At 39.1% G+C, this 25355-nt stretch overlaps 1 protein-coding gene across 3 annotated transcripts in view; it reads right to left on the bottom strand.

The window, feature by feature from the left end:
• The window catches only part of XPNPEP3 (X-prolyl aminopeptidase 3), a 73237-nt gene that overhangs the window by 5669 nt on the left and 42213 nt on the right, over positions 1–25355 (bottom strand). For 2 of the 3 annotated variants that reach the window (XM_028115373.2, XM_028115374.2), the window contains exons 5-8: positions 18660–18722; positions 17726–17839; positions 8845–8930; positions 680–860 (exon numbers count right to left, since the gene is read on the bottom strand). In XM_028115373.2, coding sequence (XP_027971174.1) covers positions 680–860; positions 8845–8930; positions 17726–17839; positions 18660–18722 — 444 coding nt within the window. The remainder of the gene's footprint in view (positions 1–679; positions 861–8844; positions 8931–17725; positions 17840–18659; positions 18723–25355) is intronic. The other variant, XM_088025386.1, reaches the window with a different exon arrangement.

The following is a 25355-nucleotide window of genomic DNA, read 5'->3' as shown; positions in this document are numbered from 1 at the left end:
TCTCACGGCAACTTGTGGAGTAGGCACAGAACATCAAAATTAACACAATAATTATTAGGCATTTACCGGCTTGGCTATTCCTATCCGTTAATTAGATTTGTTGGCTTCAGCAGGAGGAATTTATAATGTCTTTCCTACCGATAAAAGAAACCCTGGCAGCCTAAACTTGGAGATGAGATGCCTTAATGGTCTGTTTGGCGTGGCCACCTGGCATCTTAATTTAAAGCTAAGGTTTTACATTCTTACTGAACATCATTACATTTTGGATGTAGATGAAATTCACTAAAGATATGGCCCTTGGGGATACGGTTCATCTCACCAATGTCACTGAAGCAACAAACACCCTCCCCCACGACTTCTATCTTTTCAAAATCGCCACAAAGGGATTGAGAGTTAACCTCTTCTCCTTTTTTTGTGTCCATTTCCACCCTGTCGGCACCAGACTTCATTTTCTGCAGCTTGAGCTACTTAACACAGGATGCAACGAACTAGAATGTGCTGCCATCTTCTGGGAGAAGTAAGTACTGACTCCTTTTGTTTTAATCCATGTTCACTCTAAATCCCTCTCGAAGGCGAAGATCACAAAGACCATTTCTAAATCTAATTAGTTTTCCATAGGATAAAAACCCAGCAGCACATCAGGTGTTTTTGAGAGCCGGTGTCAAAAGAGGGGCAGTACCTTGAAGGCATTATTTCCCTTAATGTTCTTCACGATCCCTAACTCCTTAAGCTTCTGTGCAATCAGTGTCAGCATCAAGCTGTAGATGTTCTCCAAGCTTGTCCCAGGGGAGCAGAGGGTCAGACAGTCTCTCTGTATCTCTAGAACAGCTTCATAGAGTTCTGCCTGAGGTGCTGTGAACCTGGGGACAGGAAAACCAAATAACTCACATTTGGAATAATCTGATATTGCAGGAAGTTTGCTTCTAAATTTGATTAGGAAAACTCCAAGGTGCTGATGATGGGGCATTGTTGATTACTTCATCAGTACCAGTATATCAGTACTGACAGGACCTTAACTGTGCCCTCAACACTCAACAAGAAGAGCAATAACTCTTCAAGCTGGGGCAGCAATAGTCTATCTTTCAAATGATCAGCAGCTATACATGAGGTGAGGCTAGCAGATGCACGCTCCCAGCAATGGGAGGGCGAGATCAAGCTCACCCTTGGTCCATTCCATTTTTTTTTTTACCATAAACAAACAAACAAAACAACAAACCAAAACAAAGGGATCCACTTCTTGTAGGTAAAGCAGATGTCATGAGATAAACTAGTAGATACTTTGGCTACTAGTAACATGTAGTTTTTAGGTGTCCTTAGAATAATAATTTCTTTAGCAGTCATGGGGAAAAATGAGAAACTATTAAGCTGGCATAGTATATGATATGGATTTTCTACACTGTTGATGGCAGTGCAAATTAGTATAGCCAATTAAATGAAGGGCCTTAATAACGATACTCGTAAAATTTGAGCTTGTAATTCTGCTCTAAGATTCCATCCTAAGAAAATATTTGAAATAAAAAAAAGCTGAATATATAAAAACATTCAGGTTTTTTTTATAATTATGACACACTCTAAATGTCCCCTAATAAGAATGGTTAAAATAACAATATAATTGAATAATGAACACCTTCATATCCATCTCCAGGTTCAGCCATTAGCAACACTGTTATATTTGTGTCATCTATAAATGTACCTATATTCCAACCCACCACAGTATTACTAAAGAGTTAAGGTTTTTTTTTCATGTAAATTTTATATATACTGAAGTACAGAAATCTGAGCTGTACAATTTTTACAAATGGATGTACTGATCCCAATAAAGTTGGGAACATTGAGCCCTAAATTCGGTTGAGTCTTTGCCAGTAGAAGCAGCCCTTCTACCCCCAGCTAAGGAGATTCACTCTATTTTGACTGAGAACCTACAGGAACCTCCCATGGGGGAGTTGCCTTAGCAGATGGTTCTAGACCTGTGATCAGATTCTACTCTCAGCAGGCCCTAAAAGGTTAGGTATAAAGTGTGACCCACCAGGAGGTGCACTATAATCCAAACAAACAAAACAAAACAAAAACCGATGTGATTTTTCCTCTTTACATAGACAAAAATCTAGGAATATGTATGGGAATGTATATGAACACTGCAGGATAATGATGGAAGGAACATAAAGTTGGATAAGGCTGAATGTATTGATAAAAAGTCCATTAAGCAGAGGGGTGCCTGGGTGGCTCAGTCAATTGAGCGGCTGCCTTCGGCTCAGGTCATGATCCCAGGGTTCTGGGATCAAGCCCCACATCAGGCTCCCTGCTCGGTGGGGAGCCTGCTTCTCCCTCTCCCTCTGCCTCCCCCCTGGCTTGTGTTCATGCTCCCTCTCTCAAATAAATAAAATCTTTAAAAAAAAAATAAATAAAAGTCCATTAAGCAGAGATTCTGGATTCAGTGTTGCAGCTCCAGGGTCAAATAAGGCTCTAACAGTCTATTTGGTTGGTTGGCTGAAACACACACTAAAAGGTAGCAAAGGTAGCCTACACTAAATGAGTTCAAATGCCAGAACTGCCTTGCTATAGAGAAGGAATTCCCACATCTGTAACATCCATTTTTTGCTGGAGTTTCTAGCCTGCTGGCCTACCTCACAAAATGCAGACATGCCAGCCCCAACTGCACGAGCCAATTCCTTAAAAAGCAATCAACCAACCTACCTACACATATACCCACATACATAATATATCCTAGTGGTTCTGTTTCTCTGGAGAACTCTGACTGATCCAGATCCATATTCCCATCATGACACAGAAAGTTTCCTCACTGTTATTCTAATCAGTATTCCCACAACCAGAGGCAAAGGCTGTTCTGATTATTTTATATTTTTATTTTTTTAAAAGATTTATTTATTTGGGAGAGAGAGAATGAGAGAGAGAGAGCATGAGAGGAGTTTTGATTATTTTCACCTTAGTTTTTTTTAAGATTTTATTTATTTATTCATGAGAGACAGAGAGAGAGAGAGAGAGAGAGAGAGAGAAGCAGAGGGAGAAGCAGGCTCCCCGCTGAGAAGGGAGCCTGATGCGGGACTCGATCCCAGGACCCTGGGATCATGACCTGAGCCGAAGGCAGACGCCTAACCATCTGAGCCACCCAGGCACCCTTCACCTTAGTTTTCTATAAGTATAATGGAATCATACGTATAAATGGAATCATACAATATATACTCTTTTGTGTTAAGCTTTCTTCACTGAGTACAATGTCTGTATGATCCATCATGGTGTTGGTTCAATCAGTAGTTTGCTGCTTTTTATTGCTAAGTGATATTCCACTGTATGAATAAACTACAACTTGTGTATTCAGTCTCCTGTTGATGGACATTTAGGTTGTTTCCAGTTTTGGGCTACGGTATGAATAAAGCTGTCCTGAGTATTCTTGTACAAGTCTTTTTGTGGACACATTTTCATTTCTCTTTGATCAATACCCAGAAGTGGGTTTGTTAGGCCAAGTAATCAGTGTTTATTTAACTTTATAAGAAACTAGCAAATTTTTTCCCAAAGTAACTGTAGCATTTTCTGTCACCACGAGCAATGTCTGAGAGTTCCAGTTGCACTGCATCATTGCCAACACTTGATATGCTTGGTCTTTCTAAGTTTAGCCATTCTAGTGCATATGCAGAGGCTTAATTTGCATTTGCTCTGTGACTAACAATAAGGACTACCTATAGTTGTTCACATTACCTTATTATCCTTTATTTATTTTTTAAGTAGGTTCCAAGCCCAGCGTGGAGCCCAAGATGGGGCTTGAACTCACAACCCTGAGATCAAGACCTGAGCTGAGATCCAGAGTTGGATGCTTAACCTACTGAGCCACCCAGGCACCCCTACCTTATTATCCTTTTGATATCTGAAGACTTATAGTGATATACCCTCTTTCATTCCTGATTACGGTAATTTGTCTTCTCTTTTTTTATCTTGTAAGGGAGTTTATCAATTTTATTAATCTATTTAGGGAACAACCATTTGGCTTTGTTAATTTTCTCTACTCATTATCTTTTTCCTATTTCATTGATATTTTGGTTTTATCTTGTTTCCTTCCTCCTGCTTACTCTGGGTTTAATTTGCTCATCTTTTTAATAGCTTTCTAAGGTGGAAGTTTACATTATTGATTTCAAACCTTTCTTTTAACTTAAGCATTTAAAGCCACATATAAATTTCTGCTGTAGCTCTATGTGACACATTTTGATATATAGTATTTTTATTATCACTGATTTGAAGTACTTTGTGGTTTCTTCCCTTTCCCTTGTGGTTTCTTCTTTGACCCACTGGTTATTTAAAATATATTCACTAATTTCCAAATATTTGGAGATTTAAAAAATATCATATTATTATGACATTCTAATTTAATTCCATTGTAGTCAGAGAACACATTTTATAAGCTTCAGTCTTCTGAAACTCATTAAGACTCATTTTATGGTCCAGCAAATGGTTTTGGTGATGTTCCATAAGTATTTGAAAAGACTATGTATTCTGCAGTTGTTGGGTATAGTGTTCTACAAATGTCAATGTAATTAAGGTGGTTAATAATGTCATTCACAGGGGCACCTGGGTGGCTCAGTCGTTAAGCGTCTGCCTTCGGCTCAGGTCATGGTCCCAGGGTCCTGGGATCGAGCCCCGCATCGGGCTCCCTGCTCCGCGGGAAGCCTGCTTCTCCCTCTCCCACTCCCCCTGCTTGTGTTCCCTCTCTCGCTGTGTCTCTCTCTGTCAAATAAATAAAATCTTAAAAAAAAAAAAAACCACAATGTCATTCACGTCTATAAGTTGTTGTCTTTCACCACACTTGGGAAGTTTTTGGCTATTATTTCTTCAAAGGTTTTTTTCTGCTCTGTTCTCTCTTCAATTTCTGAGTCTCCAATTAGATGTATGTTAATTTGCTTGAAAATGTCTCAGAAGTCTCTGAGGTTTTCTTCATTCTTCTACAATATATTTCTGTTCTTCAGACTTTTTTTTTTTAAGATTTTATTTATTTATTTGACAGAGACTCGATCCTGGGACCCTGGGATCATGACCTGAGCTGAAGGCAGATGCCCAAGCGACTGAGCCATCCAGACGCCCCTATTTACCACTTTTCAATATAATGAATTGATTCCCATCATCCTTTGAAGATGAACAATTTTTTAAAAATTACTATTATAAAAAAATTATGAACTCATGGTTTTGAATGTATTTGATGGGTTTAAGTTATTACCATTATCAAATCTCAAAGTTTCCTATCTTTGATCTGTGGGACCTCTTCAAGTTAGTTCCTGAGTCTTTTTGACAGGACGCTACTGGTTTTTGCTCATTTCCTTGTTATCTGGTATTTTTTTTTTCTTTAAAGATTTTATTTGTTTGACAGAGAGAGACACAGTGAGAGAGGGAACACAAGCAGGGGCAGTGGGAGAGGGAGAAGCAGGTCTCCTGCAGAGCAGGGAGCCCGACACGGGGCTCGATTCCAGGACCCTGGGATCACGACCCAAGCTGAAGGCAGATGCCCAATGACTGAGCCACCGAGGCGCCCCTGCTATCTGATATTCTAAGATCCAGGCTTCATTTTATAAATTTCTTGATCCAGACGTGGAATCAGCCAACTCTCCAAGAAGCTCTCATTTATTTTAGGGAAAAATTCTATTTCAAGATCATAATCAGGGCACTGGTGATACTCATTGCTACTAAGTTGGTCATAGTTTCTAGCCTTCTCGGTGGAAAGAAAAAGGCGAAAAATCATATAAAGAAAAAAAATCATTTGAGTTCATACTGATATTTCAATTAAAATTTGAGACTACAGAGCTTTTACGTAACCTCTCTATATTTCATTTACTTTTTTTCTTCCATACCATGCATCCTGGTTCTCAAGGACACAAGGAAGAAGAATTAAAATGATCTCTTACTCTTTTGTTTGTATTTATTTATTTATTTTCATTGCTTGTTTATTTAAGTAATCTCTACACCCAACATGGGCTTGAACTCATGACTCTGAGATCAAGAGTTGTCTGCTCTTCTGACTGAGCCAGCCAGGTGCCCCTCTTATTCTGTTTTAACCCCCTATCACAGACACACACACCAATTTCAGAACAACAATACAAATATTATAACAAATATAACTGCTGGAAATAGTGAGGTTTTTTTTTTCCATATGCTCCTCCCATTCTCCATTTAAAAAAATGTTGTACTACTCTACATGATCAGAGCATACAGCTATTACTACAACGCTTAGTTCTACAGTGAACTGTTTCTCATGTTCACCAGCAATCCTTATGTCAATGTCTCTAGTCACTTTGGTCAACTGAAGCTCTGCTCTAGCACAGTACTGACCAATAAACCTTCCTGTGCTGATGTGTTGTCCTGTGTATCTGTTGGTACCCACTAGCAACATGTGCTAAATGTGGCCAGTTCAAGTAAAAAACTAGTGTAAATTTGATTTGATATTAATTTAAATGTAAGTAGTCCCATGGGACTGGTGACTAGGTTTCATATTGGATCACATAGCTCTCTAGCTCTAGCAGATTCCTCATGGGAGGAAGCCTTAAGTTTCTACATAGGAATCTGTGCCCTTTACAGCTGAAAGTTGCTTTTGCTGCATATAAAGTCTTTGGCTTACACTTTTGTTCTTTGAGTATCTCTAATATGTTACTCTATTTTTCTACTTGTATAAAGCACTGCTTTTGAAAGTCTGATAATAATCTAATTTCCTTTCCTTTATAAATCACATGTTCTTTTTTTCTGGATCCCAAAGGAGTTTTTCTTGTAGGTTCAGAATTTTACTAGAATATGTCTTGGTGCCGCTTTTTCTGGGCTGATATTCTCAGGTACATCATGTGCTCTTTCAAAAGTAGTTTCAAAGTTTTTTTCATTTCAGGAAAATTTTATTGAATTATAGTGTTTAGGATATGTTCTGTTTCCATGCTTTCGTTTTCTTCTTCAGAGCTTCCTTTATGTGTATGTTCTAACTTCTTTGCTTATTTCAAATATTTGTCATTTTCCCTGTAATCTTTTTTCTCCTTATTTCATTTTGATATTTAAAATTTTCTTCCCTTTCATCCTTCCTATTTGTTGTTAAGGCTTTATTGTGCTTCATTGTTAGTGTGTACCTTTCTTTTTTTTTTTATTTTTTATTTATTTATTTGAGAGAGAGAGAGAGAGAATGAGAGATAGAGAGGACGAGAGGGAAGAGGGTCAGAGGGAGAAGCAGACTCCCTGCCGAGCAGGGAGCCCGATGCGGGACTCGATCCTGGGACTCCAGGATCATGACCTGAGCCGAAGGCAGTCGCTTAACCAACTGAGCCACCCAGGTGCCCTAGTGTGTACCTTTCAACCCAGTCTTTTTTCTGGTATGATTTTTTATTTTATTTCTAGTTCTTTCCTGAGTATTGTCACTTTGTTTCTGAATTTTCCAGTTTTGATTTGTGTTGTTCTTTCATGTCTTGAATGATGTGCTTAAAAAATTCTAGCTTGCTTTAACATAGTAGGTCACTGTTTTGATCTCTTTTGTAGCCATGTCTTTCCGGTATGCTTCCATTATCAGGAGGGATGTTGATGTTATGTGCTCCTTATTCCTTTTTTTGCTTTTAATTAACTTTGTATGAGATTAACCAAGATACTTTTTTGTTGCTTATTTTATATAAAATTAATTTTCCTAAATTTTTAGAATGAGGCAGGATTTAGTAAAGATTTTTTAACATCACAGAGCTTACCGGTACTCTTACTGTTTCAGTGTAGTGGTAAACAATATGGCAGCTTGCTTTCAATTCCTCTCCCCCTCTCTGATTTGGGTATTTCAATTTCTTCCTCTCTCTTGTTCTTAACCTGCTTACTTTCGATTCTACTTCCAGCAGTTTCTTCTTAGTGAGAAGGGAGCATAGCACCCTCAAACTTCCTCAGGCCTCTGGAGTGACAAATCTTTCCCATTTTCAGTTTCTGTTCTCAAATTGGCTCACCATTCTTTCCAGTGAATAGCTGTTGGTTATCTGTGAGTTCCTTTGTTCCCAGGTACGTCAGATACCTTCCTCTACTACCGCTGCCTCCTTCTTTCTTCCACACAGATACTGGTATCATCCAGGCCTTGTAGTTGTGCAGTGTATTCATAACTGTTTGCATTTTACAGTTTAAGTGATATCCTATCACCCAGTGTTTGGTTTTGTTACCTAGTCGCTCTGTTATTTGCCAATTTGGAGAGAGCAAAAAACTATGCTTTTGCTACCATCTCCCCAGAATCTCTGGTTATTTCTTACTGAGACTCTCCATTGGTTCACTCACTGTACTTATATATGTTCCTTTAACTCTGTGAACATATCTATAATAGCTGCTTTAAAGTCCTTGTCTACTAACTGAAATCTTAGGGTTATTCAGGATCTGCTTTTATTGACTATTTTTCTTGATTATGGGTCATTTTCTGATTCTTTTCCTGATTCTTCTCATGTCTATTGATTTTTTTTTAACTGAAAACTGGATTACTTTTGTAATCAGAAAATAAAAACTCCAAATTTATTTTATTTATTTTTAAAGATTTTATTTTTAAGTAATCTCTACACCCAACATGGGGCCTGAACCCCAAGCTCAAGATCAGGAGTCACATGCTCCACTGACTGAGCCAGCCAGGCACCCCTCAAATTTATTTTTTTAAATGTGAATGTGTGTGTATTAACTAGGTGTGTCTAGATGACTGATCCTATGGTTTGGTGAATAAAACAGTCTTGGAAAGTAATCAGGAGTTTTGCAAAGGCAATTAACCTGCGCTAGAGGGGACCTGTATATTTTTCAGTCATTTATTCCTAATATACCCATATTCCAACTCATACTCCTAAGCAGCAATGGGAACTGTAGAAGTCCTACCTGCCATTGACAGGCCAGGTACGGGTTATGTCACTCACATAGCAAGAAGACTCACAACCTCCATCCAGCAGCACCATTTCCCCATCCTGCAACAAAAGTATGGTATGTCAAAGTAGGTGACCTTATGATTGTCAGTTGTTTTTTTTCTAATTTAAACTCTTTGTGTCTTTCATTTTATATATATATTTAAAAAGCTAACTTAAAGGAGACTAATCTTCTCTGGTTCCTTCTTATAAGAAACAGCATCTCGATTTTTCAAATGAATTCACATGACTCAAGAAAGTGGCTGTTGCGTAGTAGTGTAGTGCATAGGCCCACACTGGAACCACACTGCTTAGGTCTGAATTACTAGGTGTAAATAGCACATCATAAATGGTATCTTTATCACCATTATGTTTAAAATTCCTATATAAGTTGGTATCCAGGGCCTTATTCAAATACGATTACCCTTAACCATTTAACTTTTAGAATATCATTTCCCCTTTTGCTCCCCATCACAATACATGTGGGGAAAGAAAAAAAGCTTTAGGTTTATCTCTCTCTTATTACTTGTCATATTATATTGAAACTACCTATTTATGTCCTTAAAGACAGGGTACATCTTATTTATGTATAAATAAACACACAACTTGGCTTGTAGTAGAATAATGGTTCAATGGGTATATATATTTAATAATGGCAACTTTGACGAATGGATGTGGGTTTTGTTTCTGGAAAAATGACAGAATACATTTCTTGTTAGAAAACAACCAGATCCTATGGGTGTTATATGCAAACAATGAATCATGGAACACTACATCAAAAACTAATGATGTAATGTATGGTGATTAACATAACAATAAAAAATGTCAAGGAAAACAACCAGATCCTGGATACAGATATATTTTATGAAAGGTTGACATTACATAATGTAAGAGAGGTCTTAAAGACTTTTTCTCTCTTGAAAAAAGGTACCCCAGAACTGAAACTAGAGCTGAGAGTAGTGATAAGGTAAGTGGTACTGTAGACACAGAAAAGGAGATGTTGCCCTGAGGTCCTGCAGCAAAAAGTGGGGATAATGAGCCAGCGATTCTCACATTAATCCAGGATTCTCATAGGGGATACAAGAGTCCCAGGTCATTAGGACCACTTATCTTTTGGCAAAAGCATATTCAAACAACTTCTGGAGGAAATTTCCCCCAAATTTGGGCTGGCATGATTTCAAAAAAATAACATCAAGTAAATAAATGTGAGCTCACAACCAAAGGTCGTCAAGCACACAAGATAGGTCACTGTATGTGAGAGTCAGCAGGAACATATACCAAATTTAGATCTGCCAGGACTTCAGGTAAGGGAATGATTAGATACAGAATAGCTATCATGAAATGTTTTTTTTTTTTTTTTAAAGATTTTATTTATTTATTTGAGAGAGAGAGAGAATGAGAGAGAGAGAGCACATCAGAGGGGATAGGGTCAGAGGGAGAAGCAGACTCCCTGCCGAGCAGGGAGCCCGATGTGGGACTCGATCCTGGGACTCCAGGATCATGACCTGAGCCGAAGGCAGTCGCCCAACCAACTGAGCCACCCAGGCGCCCGCTATCATGAAATGTTTAAAGGGATAAGGAACAGAACCACAAAGATGAATAAGCAAAAAGAGACAATTGAAAAGAACTATGCTGATTTGAAAGGAACCAGAAGGAAAGAAAAAACAACTTCTGAAGTCAATCTCTCAGAGGATGGCTGAAGAAGCAGATTAGATAACCAAAGGGAAACTGGCTTCCTGGAAGACAGACATACCCAAGTCCCCTAGAATATGACAGAGAGAGACAAGGCAAATGTAAACATGGAAGCTAGCTTGCTGGAAACAGAAAAAGGTCTAACACACATCTACCTGAAGTTGCTGAAGGAGTGAACAGAATGTAGGAGAGACGTATCTACACCAGTGTCTGAGAATTTCCTAGAACTGATGAAGACACGAATGCAGATTCGAGAGGGGGAAGGTATCATGATGACTGTATGTAAAAATAAATCTACTCTTAGACACACAATAAAACTGAAAAATAGCAAAGGAAAAGAAAACTTTTTTTAAAAAAATTATTCATTCATTCATTTTTTAGAGAGAGCACATATATGCGCAAGTGGTGGGGGAAAGGGCAGAGGGAGAGAGAGAATCTTTTTTTTTTTCTCATTAAATTTTTGTTTTAATGGGTCTCAAAATTCTGTGACAGATTTTTGGTCAAGTTGTTTCCATTAAAAAGTACTGATTTTAAAAACTAATAACTTAAAACTGCCACACACACACACAAAAAACATGGTCCACAAAACATTCTCCTTTCCTTCTGAAGTTTTTACGATGCATTGTTATCATTAACCAGTCTTTTACTATTAAACTTAAATGGCCAATTGACACAAACAGTTCTGAGACCGTTCTTCCACCACTGATTAAGACTGGGGTGGCAGGTATTGGGGATAATATTCATTTAGCCTTCTGAGCTTTCTGGGCAGACTTGGTGACCTTGCCAGCTCCAGCTGCCTTCTTGTCCACTGCTTTGATGACACCCACAGCAACCGTCTGTCTCATGTCATGAACAGCAAAACGGCCCAGAGGAGGATAGTCAGAGAAGCGGGAGAGAGAGAATCTTAAGCAGACTCCACATCGAGCACTGAGCCCATGATGGGGCTAGATCTCAGGACTCTGAGATCATGACCTGAGCTGAAATCAAGAGTTGGATGCCCCCCAGGCGCCCACCCCAAAGGAAAAGAAATCTTAAAATAGTCAAAGCAAAAAGAGATTTCCCATAAAGAATGATAATTAGTATTTTTGTTTGTTTTTATTTTGTTTTAAAGATTTTTTAAATTTATTTGAGAGAGAGCAGGGCGGGGCGGGGGAGAGCCCATGAAAACAAGCACAAGCAGGGGGAGGGGCAGAGGGAGAAGCAGATTCCCCGCTGAGTAGGGAGCGTGATGCCAGGCTGGATCCCAGGACTCTGGGATCATGATCTAAGCCAAAGGGAGACGCTTAACTGACTGAGCCACCCAGAAGCCCCTCGTTTGTTTGGTTTTAATCTGCAACACTGAAAGTCAGAAGAAACGGGAATGATATACTAAAGATGATGATTGAAAAGAATCTAGGATAGTTTCCGTGGCATAGCCTTCATCAAGAATTGAGAATGAAATAAAGATATTTTGACTAAAGAAAAATAGAAAATTTTATCAGCCACAGACCTTCATCTAAAGGATTTTCTTCAGGTTGAAGGAAGCTGATCCCAGGAGGGCCATCTAAGATGTAAGAGGGAAAGGTGAACATGCACGTAAATCTAAACAAACTGTCAGAAGAGCTCTGCTTTGGCCTCTTGCTGACAGTGCCATATAGCTGTGGTTAGAGGCAGAAGCACAGAGCAGCCTGTTCTGATGACACTTCTATCGGATGCCTACTACTGAGTCCACTAGAGCTAACTAGAGCTCTCCCCGATGCCCCAACGGTACCCTGCGTTTCTCACAGCTTGTTGAGGACCTTGCCCACAGACTTCACCAGCGAAAGCCCTTGCAAGCTTTTGGATAACCAAAGCAAGACTATGATCTGGAAGTTCTCAACTTGTTTTCTCTCAGGCCAATTTATCTAATAATGGGAATACTTTTCTCTCCTCGGACGGCTACAATGGAGCTTGTTCTCCAGTTTTTTAAGAATGGGCAATATATTATTTAGGGATAGACACACGTGGTAAAATTATGAAGAAAAACAACACAAATGATTAAAACAAAAGATGGTGGGAGATAGAAAGGGGGATGTGCTTGAGCTTGCCCAGGGGACTACTAATGTTCTTCTCATCCTAGACGATAGATATATGGTTATTCATTCAATTATTTTTAAACAGTACATTATATTTATTGTTTTTAATATATGATATATTTAACAACTTAGGAAAACCTTGGAGAATATAATCAAAGTGAGAAATTTATCCTTAGACCCTTAGAGTAAAAAAAGAAAGGATGCAAATTAATGAGTTTAGCATCTAATTTAAGAAACCAGAAAAAGAACAAGAGAATAAACACAAAAAGTAGAAGGGTGAAATTAATAAAGGCAAGGGCCCAGTGTAATGAAATAATAAAGAAAGATAAAATAATATTAATGATGTGGAAAGTTGGGTTTTACAAGAATAATAAAACCCAGTGAATCTCTGGTGAGATTTCTTTTTCTAGCCAAAGTTTTTTGAGATTTAATGTATGCACAGTAAATGCACAAATCTTAAGTATATAGAGTTAAGTCAGTTTTGTCAAATGCCCTCAGGCCCCTTCCCAGTCAATATCCCCATGAGGAGCAACCAATGATGTGATTTCTATCATCATAGATTAGTTTTGCCCATTTTAGAACTTCATACAGATGGAATCATATAGTTTATAATTTTTTGTGTCTGGTTTATTCACTCAGCATAATGCATTGAGATCATTCACTGGTAGTACAGTGGTTTGTTCCATTTTATTTGAAGAATACACCACATGGCAATTTCCGTATCTAATATCCTGGTGATGGACACTTGGTCTATTAGTAGTGAACTTGCTATGAACATTCTTGTACAAGGCAATTTGTGGATCTATGTTTTAATTTTTCTTGAAAAATACCTATAAATGGAATTGCTGGTGCACAGGGTAAATGTATGTTTACTTTTTATAAAAAGAGAAAAGGCATCAGCTTCAGGCTGTCCTTTCCCCTGCAGCCTCTGCTCTGGCAGGAGTACCCCGGCCAAGCTCCAGAAATGTGTGGAGGGGACAGCTGTGGGCTTTGGACAGAGGAAGCCCCAGGATGACTTGAAAGTAGGGCATCCTGAAGAGAGAAAAGTAGTGGCTGGTGAGCAGTCTGTATGGCATTCTCAGATGCCTTGACCTGAGTGAGAAATCTGCCTCCATCAGGACCTCAGATGTCTGACAGCCCTATGTGAGACCAGGATGGGATATTCCTGTAAATATGCTACAGGTCATGTGGCACTCTACAACACTGACAACATTTACTGCATGTTGATGATGTGCCGGGATTGGTAAACTCATTCTACATATCTTAACCCTCTCAACAGGCCTACAAGGTACTGCTGTTATTTGCCCAAGGTCACACAGTGGGTCCAGGAACTACTGTGGTGTTCAATTAATCTAGCTCCAAAGCTAGTGTTTGATTTGGAACTTTTAAGTATGGTGCCCCAGGTCTTTCCAACTAATTCTAATAACTAATTGCTTGTCTTCTTGAATCAAAAAAAGAAAAAAAAAAAGAAAAAATGCAAAAATATATCAAGAATGTAAAAAGGTACATAACTATAATTACAAAAGATTAAAAGGTAGAAGATGCTGAGTAATTTTAAAAATGTAGACAAAATGGTAGAAAAATATAACCTACCAAATCGTCTCAGGAAAAGTGAAGTATAAATTGATATAATCAGGACACCTGGGTGGCTCAGTCGTTAAGCGTCTGCCTTCGGCTCAGGTCATGATCCCAGGGTCCTGGGATTGGGCCCCGCATCGGGCTCCCTGTTCTGCGGGCAGCCTGCTTCTCCCTCTCCCACTCCCCCCTGCTTGTGTTCCCTCTCTTGCTGTGTTTCTGTCAAATAAATAAATAAAATCTTAAAAAAAAAATTTGATATAATCACTTTGGAAATGTTTTCTACTAAAGTGCAAATAGGCATACCTATGACCCATCAATTCCATTATTATGTGTTCCTTAGACAAATTTGATAACATGTATACTAGGAATAACATATAAGAATGTTCACAGAACAGGGCGCCTGGGTGGTTCAGTTGGTTAAGTGGCTGCCTTCGGCTCAGGTCATGATCCCAGGGTCCTGGGATCAAGTCCCGCATCGGGCTTCCTGCTCAGCGGAGAGCCTGATTCTCCCTCTCCCTCTGTCTGCTGCTCCCCCTGCTTGTGCTCTCTCTCTCTCACTATCTCTCTCTCTGTGTCAAATAAATAAATAAAATCTTTTTTTTTAAAGATTTTATTTATTTGAGAGAGAGAATGAGAGATAGAGAGCACGAGAGGGAAGAGGGTCGGAGGGAGAAGCAGACTCCCTGCTGAGCAGGGAGCCCGATGTGGGACTCGATCCCGGGACTCCAGGATCATGACCTGAGCCGAAGGCAGTCGCTTAACCAACGAGCCACCCAGGCGCCCAATAAATAAAATCTTTAGAAAAAAAAAAAGGATGTTCACAGAACATTGTTCATAATGGTAAAAACTTAGAAACTGTATAAATGGCCACCTATGGATACTTATTTATCACACTAATAAATTAAAACTGAGAAAGCTTTACAGTATTTGCTAATTTGTTTAAAAATAACAATAATTACATATTAAGATAAATAACATTTTTAATGAAAAGTAACTATTTTTCTAAATAAAAACATGCAGTTAGAAATGTGGCATTGTTATCCAGTTTTACAAATCTCTTTGTCTAGCATAACAGAAAACAGCTAGAATCTCATATCTACTTATCCCCCTTCAATCTGGTGTGATATTGCAGGTCATAAAGCCGCTGGGTTACTTCCTTGTACACTTGAGAGAATGAAAGTGGAAAAGACAAGTAATGTCTGGGTAGTCTTATAAAAATGTATTTAACCTCACAGATCACACTTCAACTGCTGTTCTATACTACAACAATTAAAATGAACAAACTGCAGTGGTATGCAACAACATACTGTTATTTGAAAAAGACACAGACATAATATTTCAAACATGACCAAAGCCAAACTATGTTAAACCATATTGTTTATTAGTAGTAGAATAAAATGAAAAGCAAAGAAATGATGACCATCAAAATCAGGAGAGTGGTTATCTCACCAGGGAGAGAAGTTATCATTGGGAAGAACCACGTGGTGGAAAAGCTTCTTAGGGGTGGAGGGATAGTAATGTCCTGTTTCAGGCATTCACAATTTTTTTCTGTAAAGGGCTAGATAGTACATATTTTTTTACTTTCTGTACCATACTGTCTCTGGTGCAACTACTCAACTCTGCCATTGTGGGAAGAAAGCAGGAATAGCTGTATTCCAATAAAACTTTATTCACAAAACAAAAGGGCAGGCTGGATTTGGTGCAGAGAGCTACGGCTTGCCAATACTCATTTTATTTGACAAGGTAATGGTTACACGGGTGTCCACTTTATAATTATGAAACTGTTCCTTTATGTTTTAAGTACTTTACCAGTAGTTGCATTTTAAAATAAGAAATGTCAAAAAGGAAAAAAAAAGAAACAGAACTTTAGTATATTAAAGAAATTGAATCAGTAGTTAAAAAAAGTTTACACAGGAAAATATCAGACCCAAATAGTTCTATAGGTATATTCCACCCAATTTTCAAAAAAAACATTAACTCAAATCATTTCATAATATTACAAAAAGAAACTACTCATTTTATGAGCTTAATTTGGACTTGATATGAAAGTCAGAAAAAGACAGTACGAGAAAAGTAAGCCAATCTCACTCATGAACACAAATCAGAATATCCTAAACAACACATTAGCAAGTTGAAACTAGTAGTGCTAAAGATAAAAAAGATGCTTAATTTCACTGATAATTAAGGTAACAGAAATTAAGACCACGATGAGATACTGTTTTATACCAATTAGAATGGCAGAAATTAAGAAGTCTGATAACGCCAAGGGATAGAGAAGATGTGGTCAGTAGAATTACACACCACTGGCAGGAGTATAAACAGATACAAATACTTGGGGAAAAAATTTTGTATTATCACACTTGCGAATAAAAAAAATTTCCAAAAAACTATATATAGCAGTATAATTTTTATGTAGTTCACAGACCAGCAGAACTAATTTTTTTCTTTTTACAAGCAGAACTAATTGTTTGGGGAATCATGTATACATGATACAACTGCCTTAAAAAAAAATCAAGGGAAGGGGCGCCTGGGTGGCTCAGTCGTTGGGCGACTGCCTTCGGCTCAGGTCATGGTCCCAGGGTCCTGGGATCGAGCCCCGCATCGGGCTCCCTGCTCAGGGGAGAGCCTGCTTCTCCCTCTCCCTCTGCCTGCCGCTCTGCCTACTTGTGCTCTCTCTCTATCTGTCAAATAAATAAATAAAATCTTAAAAAAAAAAATCAAGGGAAGACAAAAATTTAGGATAACCAGTTAGTTACCTCTGGGAGGGAGGCAACAGGATAGCAAAGCATAAAGACACATAAGTAGATGCAAAGAATTGGTAATGTTCTAGCTCTTCAGCTGAGTGATCAGTTCATGGGTATTCATTTAAAAAATATGCTGTGTTATTTACATATTTGCTATATTTATTTTTCTGAAATTACTGAAAATTAAAACAGATAATTAAAAGTGGACTTTGGGTGCCTGGGTGGCTCAGTTGGTTAAGTGTCTGACTCTTGATCTCAGCTCAGGTCTTGTTCTTAGGGTCATGAGTTTAAGTGCTGCACTGGGCTCCATGCTGAGCACTGAGGCTACTTAAAACAAAACAAAACAAAACAAAAAACCCCTTTTCCCACCTTAAAAAAAAAAAGTGGACTTAATAAAGGCATATACAATTCTTTACTTGTATAGTCACTTGGGGAGAAAACCATAAAAGATACTCCCTCACAGCTAATAAGGTACTGTTAAAATCTGTCTGCTCCCAAAATATGCATGGCCCACTGTTGCCCAAGTCCTTTGAGAAAGAGTGTTATTAAAAAATATGAGCAGGGAAAGAAATGAGCAGAGGCTTTAGAGTAGAATTCTCAGCTCTGCCCTAATGAGTTGCCTAATTTTTTATTTTCCTCATCTGTTCAACAGGCATGTTAATAATTGCTCCTATCTCACAGTGCTAACGTGAGAATCAAATGAGATAATGTCTGTAAAATCATTTTATAAACAATAAAGTGCTTTAGAAGTGGCACCACAGGAAGTGGCACTGAAGGGCATTTCGTGTACCTTGATGAGCTGATTATTCTTCACATAGTGCAAAGTGTTTGACCGATTACCTCCAGCGACCACGGGCGGGTAGGCTAAGATGTCTGCACCACGGGCCCGGCATTCAAATTCAAACTGAAAAACAACATAGAAGACAGGATTTCCTCAGGGCTGTGCCAGCCCAGGCTCTCTCCAACAAACAGCCTATCCCTCCATTCAAGTACGTCTTTTCCGTCATTACTGGAAAACAAGTTATCAAATCTAACCAAACTTCTCATGCTGTAATTCCAGTCTATTTTTTATTCTCCCCCCATCCTGTTACTTCACCCTATTATTAAGTCTCTTCTGTTTCTCTGAGTGCTCCAAATTTCCTATGATTTTCCAATTAAGTCCAGAAGAGAACACAGAAAACCTACGATCAAGGCTGAGTACAGAGACACAATTGAGTAGAGTTCCTGTTTTTTCTTCATATTTAGATAAACACTGGAATACAGCTTGCAATTTTAACAACAGCTCTGAATTACTAAATTTCAACTTTTCAAATAGCTACCTACCTAAATGTGCTGGAAAAGTGAAAAAGGATGCTAGGCAAATGGCAAATGCTAATTTCACTTTGTTCAAGGATGGAGCTGGAGACTGGTGAGCAGCGGCTGCTCTTTCCAGTACTACTCCGATTCTCCTCCTTTACATTTACTTAAACAGTATTCTCGCTCACATTTGACTAAGTCTTTGCTTTTTCATCTGTTCTGCTTTGCAATTTTCATTTAACTGTAGCTCTGTGTATTTTAGACACATCTAATAAATTATCAGTGACATTTAAGAACCAAATCCTCTCCACTGATATCCTGGTCACTTACATGAAAGCCAACTGGATGTCATTGGCAAATCAATGAAATTACTTTACTTATTACTATTTTTGTCTCCAATAAAACCTTTCCAATCTTTTAAAGCTCACCTTCGCATAAAGGAAGCCTTCCTCCATGGGAGCTTTACTGGCAAACATGGTCTCTACGAAAGCCTGTAAACAGAATGGAGGATGAACAGTCTCATTTTAAATACATTGCTTACTCAAACATTCAAAATACTGCAGCTCAAATGAAAAGCACCCTTCTCCCCAATTTTGCTGACCTGAAGTTGTGACTTTGTGACCCGATAATATAGACTTCTGAAGAGGAAACTATTGCTTTCAGGACTATTTGACTGATAACAGATTTAGTGGAAGGGTGACTCAACAATCACACTCAGAATATACATTGGTATGCCAGAGTAAGCTACATGGGAACACATTTGTCATTTATGTAACAAAGTAGCCCAGAAATGTATGAAATTATGGATCGAATGGTCCAGTCTACCGTAAGGTTTCCCAACCTTAGCACTGTCGACATTTTGGACTATACAGCTCTTTTTAGGGTGCCAGCAGCACTCCCCAACTGAGAATCAGATACTGCAAGATATCCCCTAAAGGACAAAACTGGGGCGCCTGGGTGGCTCAGTCGTTCAGCGTCTGCCTTCGGCTCGGGTCATGATCCCAGGGTCCTGGGATCAAGCCCCACATCGGGCTCCCTGCTCAGCAGGAAGCCTGCTTCTCCCTCTCCCACTCCCCGTTTGTGTTCCCTCTCTCGCTGTCAAAAAATAAATTAAAAAAATCTTTGAAGGACAAAACTGCCCCAAGTTCAGAATCAGTGACCTATAGTAGAAATACTTTATTTCTCTGTGACAGCCATTCCACGTGTTTCCTTTTTTTTAATGAACGTACAATGTTTATAATTCACCACTGTACCTTATTCCAAAAAGATTTTGACTAGTTTACATGGATACACAAAATACAACAAGATGGCACAAATTCATGGCAGAATTAAAGAAAAGCAAGCCTTAAGCAGAATGGAGCTCAAAAAACTAAGAATGCATACCATAATGACCTTCACAATTACTACGGCAACTATGGATGGGCCACAAATTTATCTGAGTTTTCTAGTAACCAGTGTGAAAAGGGAAACTGTCAGCTATATTTCCCATGTCTGTGGGATAAAAACAAATCAGCTGCACAGGGATAGGATTATACGATTCTACCACTAGAAAGGAATTTCTCTCGAGTTATGTTCTAAGAGTGAAGGCAATATGGGAAGGAATGTTTTTAATAACATTTTTCCAAATATAAGGCAATGACATCATCGTAAAGCCCAACAGAGGGAAAGCAAGTGGGCTGGCCATGAAATAGCTGTGTGGCTTGCCCCTGTTCTCATTCTGATCCTTCCTCAAATGTTTCTTCCTCAGAGAGGCCTTTCTGACAACCCCACCTCACTTAGCACTTCTACCACACTTCATTCCCTTCTACTGCTTCCTTTTCTTCACAGCATTTAATTCCAGCTAACTATACAGCATGTTTGTTTACTGTCTCTCCTCAACTAGAATGTACACTGAGGACATGGACATTGATTTGCATTTCCTTGATGATGGGTGATGATGAGCATCTTTTCATGTGGTATCTAAACCTACTCTGTTGAGGGTTGTTTTTTTTTTTAAATTGGGTGGGTAACTTTTGCATTTCTTTCTTTCTTTTTTAAGATTTTTAAAATTTATTTGACAGAGAGAAGAGACAGCAAGTGAGGGAACACAAGCAGGGGGAATGGGAGAGGGAGAAGCAGGCTTCCTGCTTGAGCAGAGAGCCTGATGTGGGGCTTGATCCCAGGACCCTGGGTTCATGACCTGAGCCAAAGTCAGACACTTAACTGAGCCACCCAGGCGCCCCTTTTGAGGGTTTTATCATGGATCAATGTTGTACTTTATCAAATGCTTTTTCTGTGTCTACTGAAATGATCATATGGTTCTTATCCTTTCTTTTATTGATGTGATATATCATGTTGATTGATTTGCAAATATTGACCCACCCTTGCAACCCAGGAAAAAAATCTCACTTGATTGTGGTGAATGATTTTACGTATTGCTGTATTCAGTTTGCTAGTACTTTGTTGAGGATATCTGCATCTATGTTCATCAGAGATACTGGCCTGTGGTTCTCTTTTATTGTGGGGTCTTTATCTGGTTTTGGTTGCAGGGTAATGCTGGCCTCATAAAATGAATTTGTAAGTTTTCCTTCCTTTTCTATTTTCTATTTTTTGAGAAGAATAGGCATTAACTCTTTTTTAAATGTCTGGTAGAATTCACCTGTGAAGCCGTCTGGTCCTGAACTTTTTGTTGGGAGTTTTTTGAGTACTGATTCAATTTTTTTGCTGGTAATGGGACTGTTCAAATTTTCTATTTCTTCCTGTTTTAGTTTTGGTAAGTTATATGTTTCTAGGAATTTATCCATTTCTTCTATGTTGTCCAATTTGGTGGCATTAGTTTTTCATAATATTCTCTTACAATTGTTTGTATTTCTGTGGTGTTTGTTATTTTTCCTCTTTCATTTGGGATTTCATATATCTGGGTCCTTTCTCTTTTTTTCTTGAGGAGTCTGGCTAGAGGTTTATCAATTTTATTGATTTTTTTCAAAGAACCAGCTCCTGATTTTATTGATCTGTTCTATTGTTTTTTTAGTTTCTATATCATTTGTTTCTGCTCTAATCTTTATTATTTCCTTCCTTTTGCTGGTTTTAGGCTTTGTTTTTCTAGCTCCTTTAGGAGTAAGGATAGGTTGTTTGAGATTTTTCTTTCTTCTTGAGGTAGGCTTGTATTGCTATAAACTTCCCTCTTAGGACTGCTTTTGCTGCATCCCAAAGATTTTGAAATGTTGTTTTCATTTTCATTTGTTTCCATGTACTTTATTTCTTCTTTTATTTCCTGGTTGACCCATTCATTGTTTAGTAGCATGTTATTTAACCTCTATATATTCGTGGTCTTTCCAGATTTTTTATGGTTGACTTCTGGTTTCATAGTATTATGGTCAGAAAATATGCATGGTATAACTTTGATCTTTTGGAATTTGTTGAGGTTTGTTTTGCAACCTAATATGTGATGTATTCTGGAGAACATTCCATCTACACTTGAAAAGAATGTGTATTCTTCTGTCTTAGAATGGAATGTTCTTAATATATCTGTTAAGTCATTCAAAGCCATTGTTTCCTTGATTTTCTATTTAGATGATCTGTCCATTGATGTAAGTGGGGTGTTAAAGTCCCCTACTCTTATTGTATTATTATTGATTAGTTCTTTTATGTTTGTTATTAACTGTTTTATGTATTTGGGTGCTACCATAAATATTTAAAATTGTTATATCTTCTTGCTGGATTATCCCCTTCATTATTTTAGTGTCCTACTTTGTCTCTTGTTATAGTCTTTGTTTTAAAAGTCTATTTTGTCTAAGTATTGCTACTCTAGCTTTCTTTCTTTTTCAAAGATGTTATTTATTTGAGAGAGAGAAAGAGAGAAGCAGACTCCCGGCTGAGCAGGGGCTCAATCCCTGGACCCTGGGATCATGACCTAAGCGGAAGGCAGATGCTTAGCGACTGAGCCACCCAGGTGCCCCTACTCCAGCTTTCTTTTTACATCCATTTGCATGATAAATGTTTCTCCATCCCCTCACTCCCAATATGTGTCTTTAGGTCTAAAATTAGTCTTTGTAGGGGCGCCTGGGTGGCTCAGTTGTTAGGCGTCTGCCTTTGGCTCAGGTCATGGTCCCAGGGTCCTGGGATCGAGCCCTGCATCGGGCTCTCTGCTCAACAGGAAGCCTGCTTCTCCCTCTCCGACTCCCCTCTGCTTGTCTTCCCTCTCTCGCTGTATTTCTGTCAAATAAATAAATAAAATCTTTAAAAAAAAATGAGTCTCCTGTAGACTATCGATATAGATGGGCTTGTTTTTTTTACCCATTTTGTCATCCTTTGTCTTTTGATTGGAGTGTTTAATCCATTTACATTCAGAGTAATTAATGGTAGATTAATTGCCATTTTATTACTTGTTTTGTGGTTGTTTCTGAAGATTTTCTCTGACCCTTTCTTGTCTTTCTCTCTTTCATGGTTTGCTGGTTTTCCTTAGCGATATATTTGGATTTCTCTCTCTTTATTCTCTGCATATTAGTGGTTTCTAATTTGTGGTTACCATGAGGTTTGTATATATGATGGTTGTTTAAGTTTGAACCCATTCTTTACTCCTCTCCTCCGCACATTTTAGGTATATGGTGTTATATTTGACATCTTTTTATTTTGTGAGTTCCTTGACTGATTTTTGTTTGTTTATTTATTTTTTAAAGATTTTATTTATTTGACAGATAGATAGAGAGCACAAGTAGGCAGAGTAGCAGGCAGAGGGAGAGGGAGAAGCAGGCTCTCTGCTGAGAAGGGAGCTGGATGCAGGGCTCGATCCCAGGACCCCAGGATCATGACCTGAGCCAAAAGCAGCCGCTTAACCAACTGAGCCACCCAGGCGCCCCTCCTGGCTGATTTTTAACAGAAATACTCATTTTTACCACTTTTGTGTTTCCTACCTTTATATTGTCATTTTTGGTCTTTCCTTTCCCCTTTAATATTTCTTGCATGGCTGGTTTAGTGGTCATGAAATCCTCTAGTTTTTGTTTGTCTGGGAAACTATCTTTCCTTTTATTCCGAAGATAGCTTTGCTGGATAGAATATTTTGGCTGCAGGTTTTTCCTATTCAGCACTTTGAATATATCATGCCAGTCCTTTCTGGCTTGGAAAGCTTCTGCTGAAAAATCTGATAGACTTATGGGGTTTCCTTTATATGTAACTGTCTTCTTTTGTCTTACTGCTTTTATTTTATTTTTAAAGATTTTATTTATTTGACAGAGAGAGACACAGCGAGAGAGGGAATACAGCAGGGGGAGTGGGAGAGGGAGAAGCAGACTCCCCACGAGCTGGGAGCCCGATGTGGGGCTCGATCCCAGGACTCTAGGATTATGACCTGAGCCGAAGGCAGACACTTAACAACTGAGCCACCCAGGCGCCCCGTCTTACTGCTTTTAGTATTTTTTCTTTATCACTGTACTTTGCCATTTATTTATTATTTAAAAAAGCAATCTCTACACCCAATGTTGGGCTTTAACTCATGATCCTGAGATCAAGAGCTGCATGCTCTACCAACGGAGCCAGCCAGGTGCCCCTGTATTTTGCCATTTTAATTACAATATGTCTTGGTGTGGATCTACTTTTGTTGGTTTTGTTGGGGGTTTTCTGTGCCTCCTGGATCTGGAGTGGTTTCCTCTTCCAGATCAGGGAAGTCTTCAGCTACTGTATCTTCAAAAAATTCTGTCCCTTTTTCTCTCTCTTCTTCTTCTGGGACTCCTATAATATGTATGTTATTATGTTTGATGGAGTCACTGAGTTCCGTAAGTCTATCCTCATTTTGCATAATTTTCTTCTCCCTTTTGTTTATCTTGATTACCTTCCATTACTCTGTCTTTTAGGTCATCGTTTCTCTGCTTCTTCCAGCCTGCTGTTATTCCATCAAGCATGTTTCTCATTTTGTTTATTGAGCCCTTATCTCTGCTATGTTATTCTTTATCTCTGTGTTAATGGTCTCACTGTCAAGTCCAGTGAGTAACCTTATGATCATTGCTTTAAATTCTCCATCAGGCATGTTACTTATATGTTTTGTTTGTAGCTCTCTGGCCATGGCCTTGTCCTGTTCTTTCACTTGGGTCAAATTCCCCTGTCATTTCATTTTGTCTAAGTCTCTGTACCTGTTTCTGTATGTTAGGAGAGTCAGGTACGTCTCCTGTTCTTGAGGGTATTGCTTTTACGAAGAGGTCCTGTAATGCCCTGCAATGTAGTGTCCCCTGTTGCCCAGGGCTTGGTGCTTCTGGGAGTATCTCCAATGTGTGTGCTTGCACCCTGCTGTTGTGTCCTGGCTGCTTTACCCTTCAGGCCAGTTGTCTTCAGGGGCTCTCTGCCTTTTGTGAGCAGTGTCTTGTCCCTGGCCTGAATGTGGTACATTTCACCTAGGTGTGCTCGGGTTTGGTTGTGAAATGAGATCTGTTGCTGATGCCACTGGAACCAAGGCCTTATAAAACTCCTGGGCCAGGAGACATGGTGTTGGCAAGGGTTTGGGCCAGTCTTCTGGGGGAGGGGGCCTAATGAGCTAGGACTGAGGGGAGTGTGAATGAGAAGGGCAGTTCCACCAGAGCACTGGGGGTGGGACTTGGTGTAAGCAAGTTAGGTAGCAAGTGCTGACGCTGTGCTGATTCTCACAGGTGGCCCCGTGCTTATGCTGAAACGTAGGAGAGAGAAATGGGGCCTGCCAGTTCCTTTGTTCCCAGAGGGACCTCTCCGTGATTGCTGCCTCTCTGGGACATGCTCTGAGATGAGCAACAAACCCCCCCGACCCCCAGTGTGTGCCCTTCAGATAGCTCTTTAGATAGCTGTTTCCATGCAGTATGTCCACAGGCTGTTTGCCCTGCCTTTTCTCCAAGAACAGCCCCATTGTCCTCTGAGCTCTCCCAGAGCCAAGCCTGCTAACCTTTTGAACTCCAGGCTTTAAGCCCTTCTGGCTGCAAGAACTCACAAAATTTGGGCCCTCCTGCTTTCCAGGCCAATTGCTATGGGGATTGTTTTCCCCATGTGCTCCCTTGTGTGCTAGTTTGTCTCTTGCCCTTCACTGGGACTGTGGCTCCCTCCCCACCAGAGCGGCCACAATCTGATTATCTCCCAAGCCGTTTCTCTGCATTTCCTACCTTCTTTGATGTGGCTTATTCCCTACCTTT

The sequence above is a fragment of the Eumetopias jubatus genome, unplaced genomic scaffold (genome assembly GCF_037043125.1).
Source record: "Eumetopias jubatus isolate StellerSeaLion01/CBP00866 unplaced genomic scaffold, mEumJub1_p1.0 scaffold_8, whole genome shotgun sequence".
Taxonomy (NCBI): Eukaryota; Metazoa; Chordata; class Mammalia; order Carnivora; family Otariidae; genus Eumetopias; species Eumetopias jubatus.
Note: the sequence above shows the minus strand (reverse complement) of the source record. Positions and strands in the feature narration are given on the sequence as shown.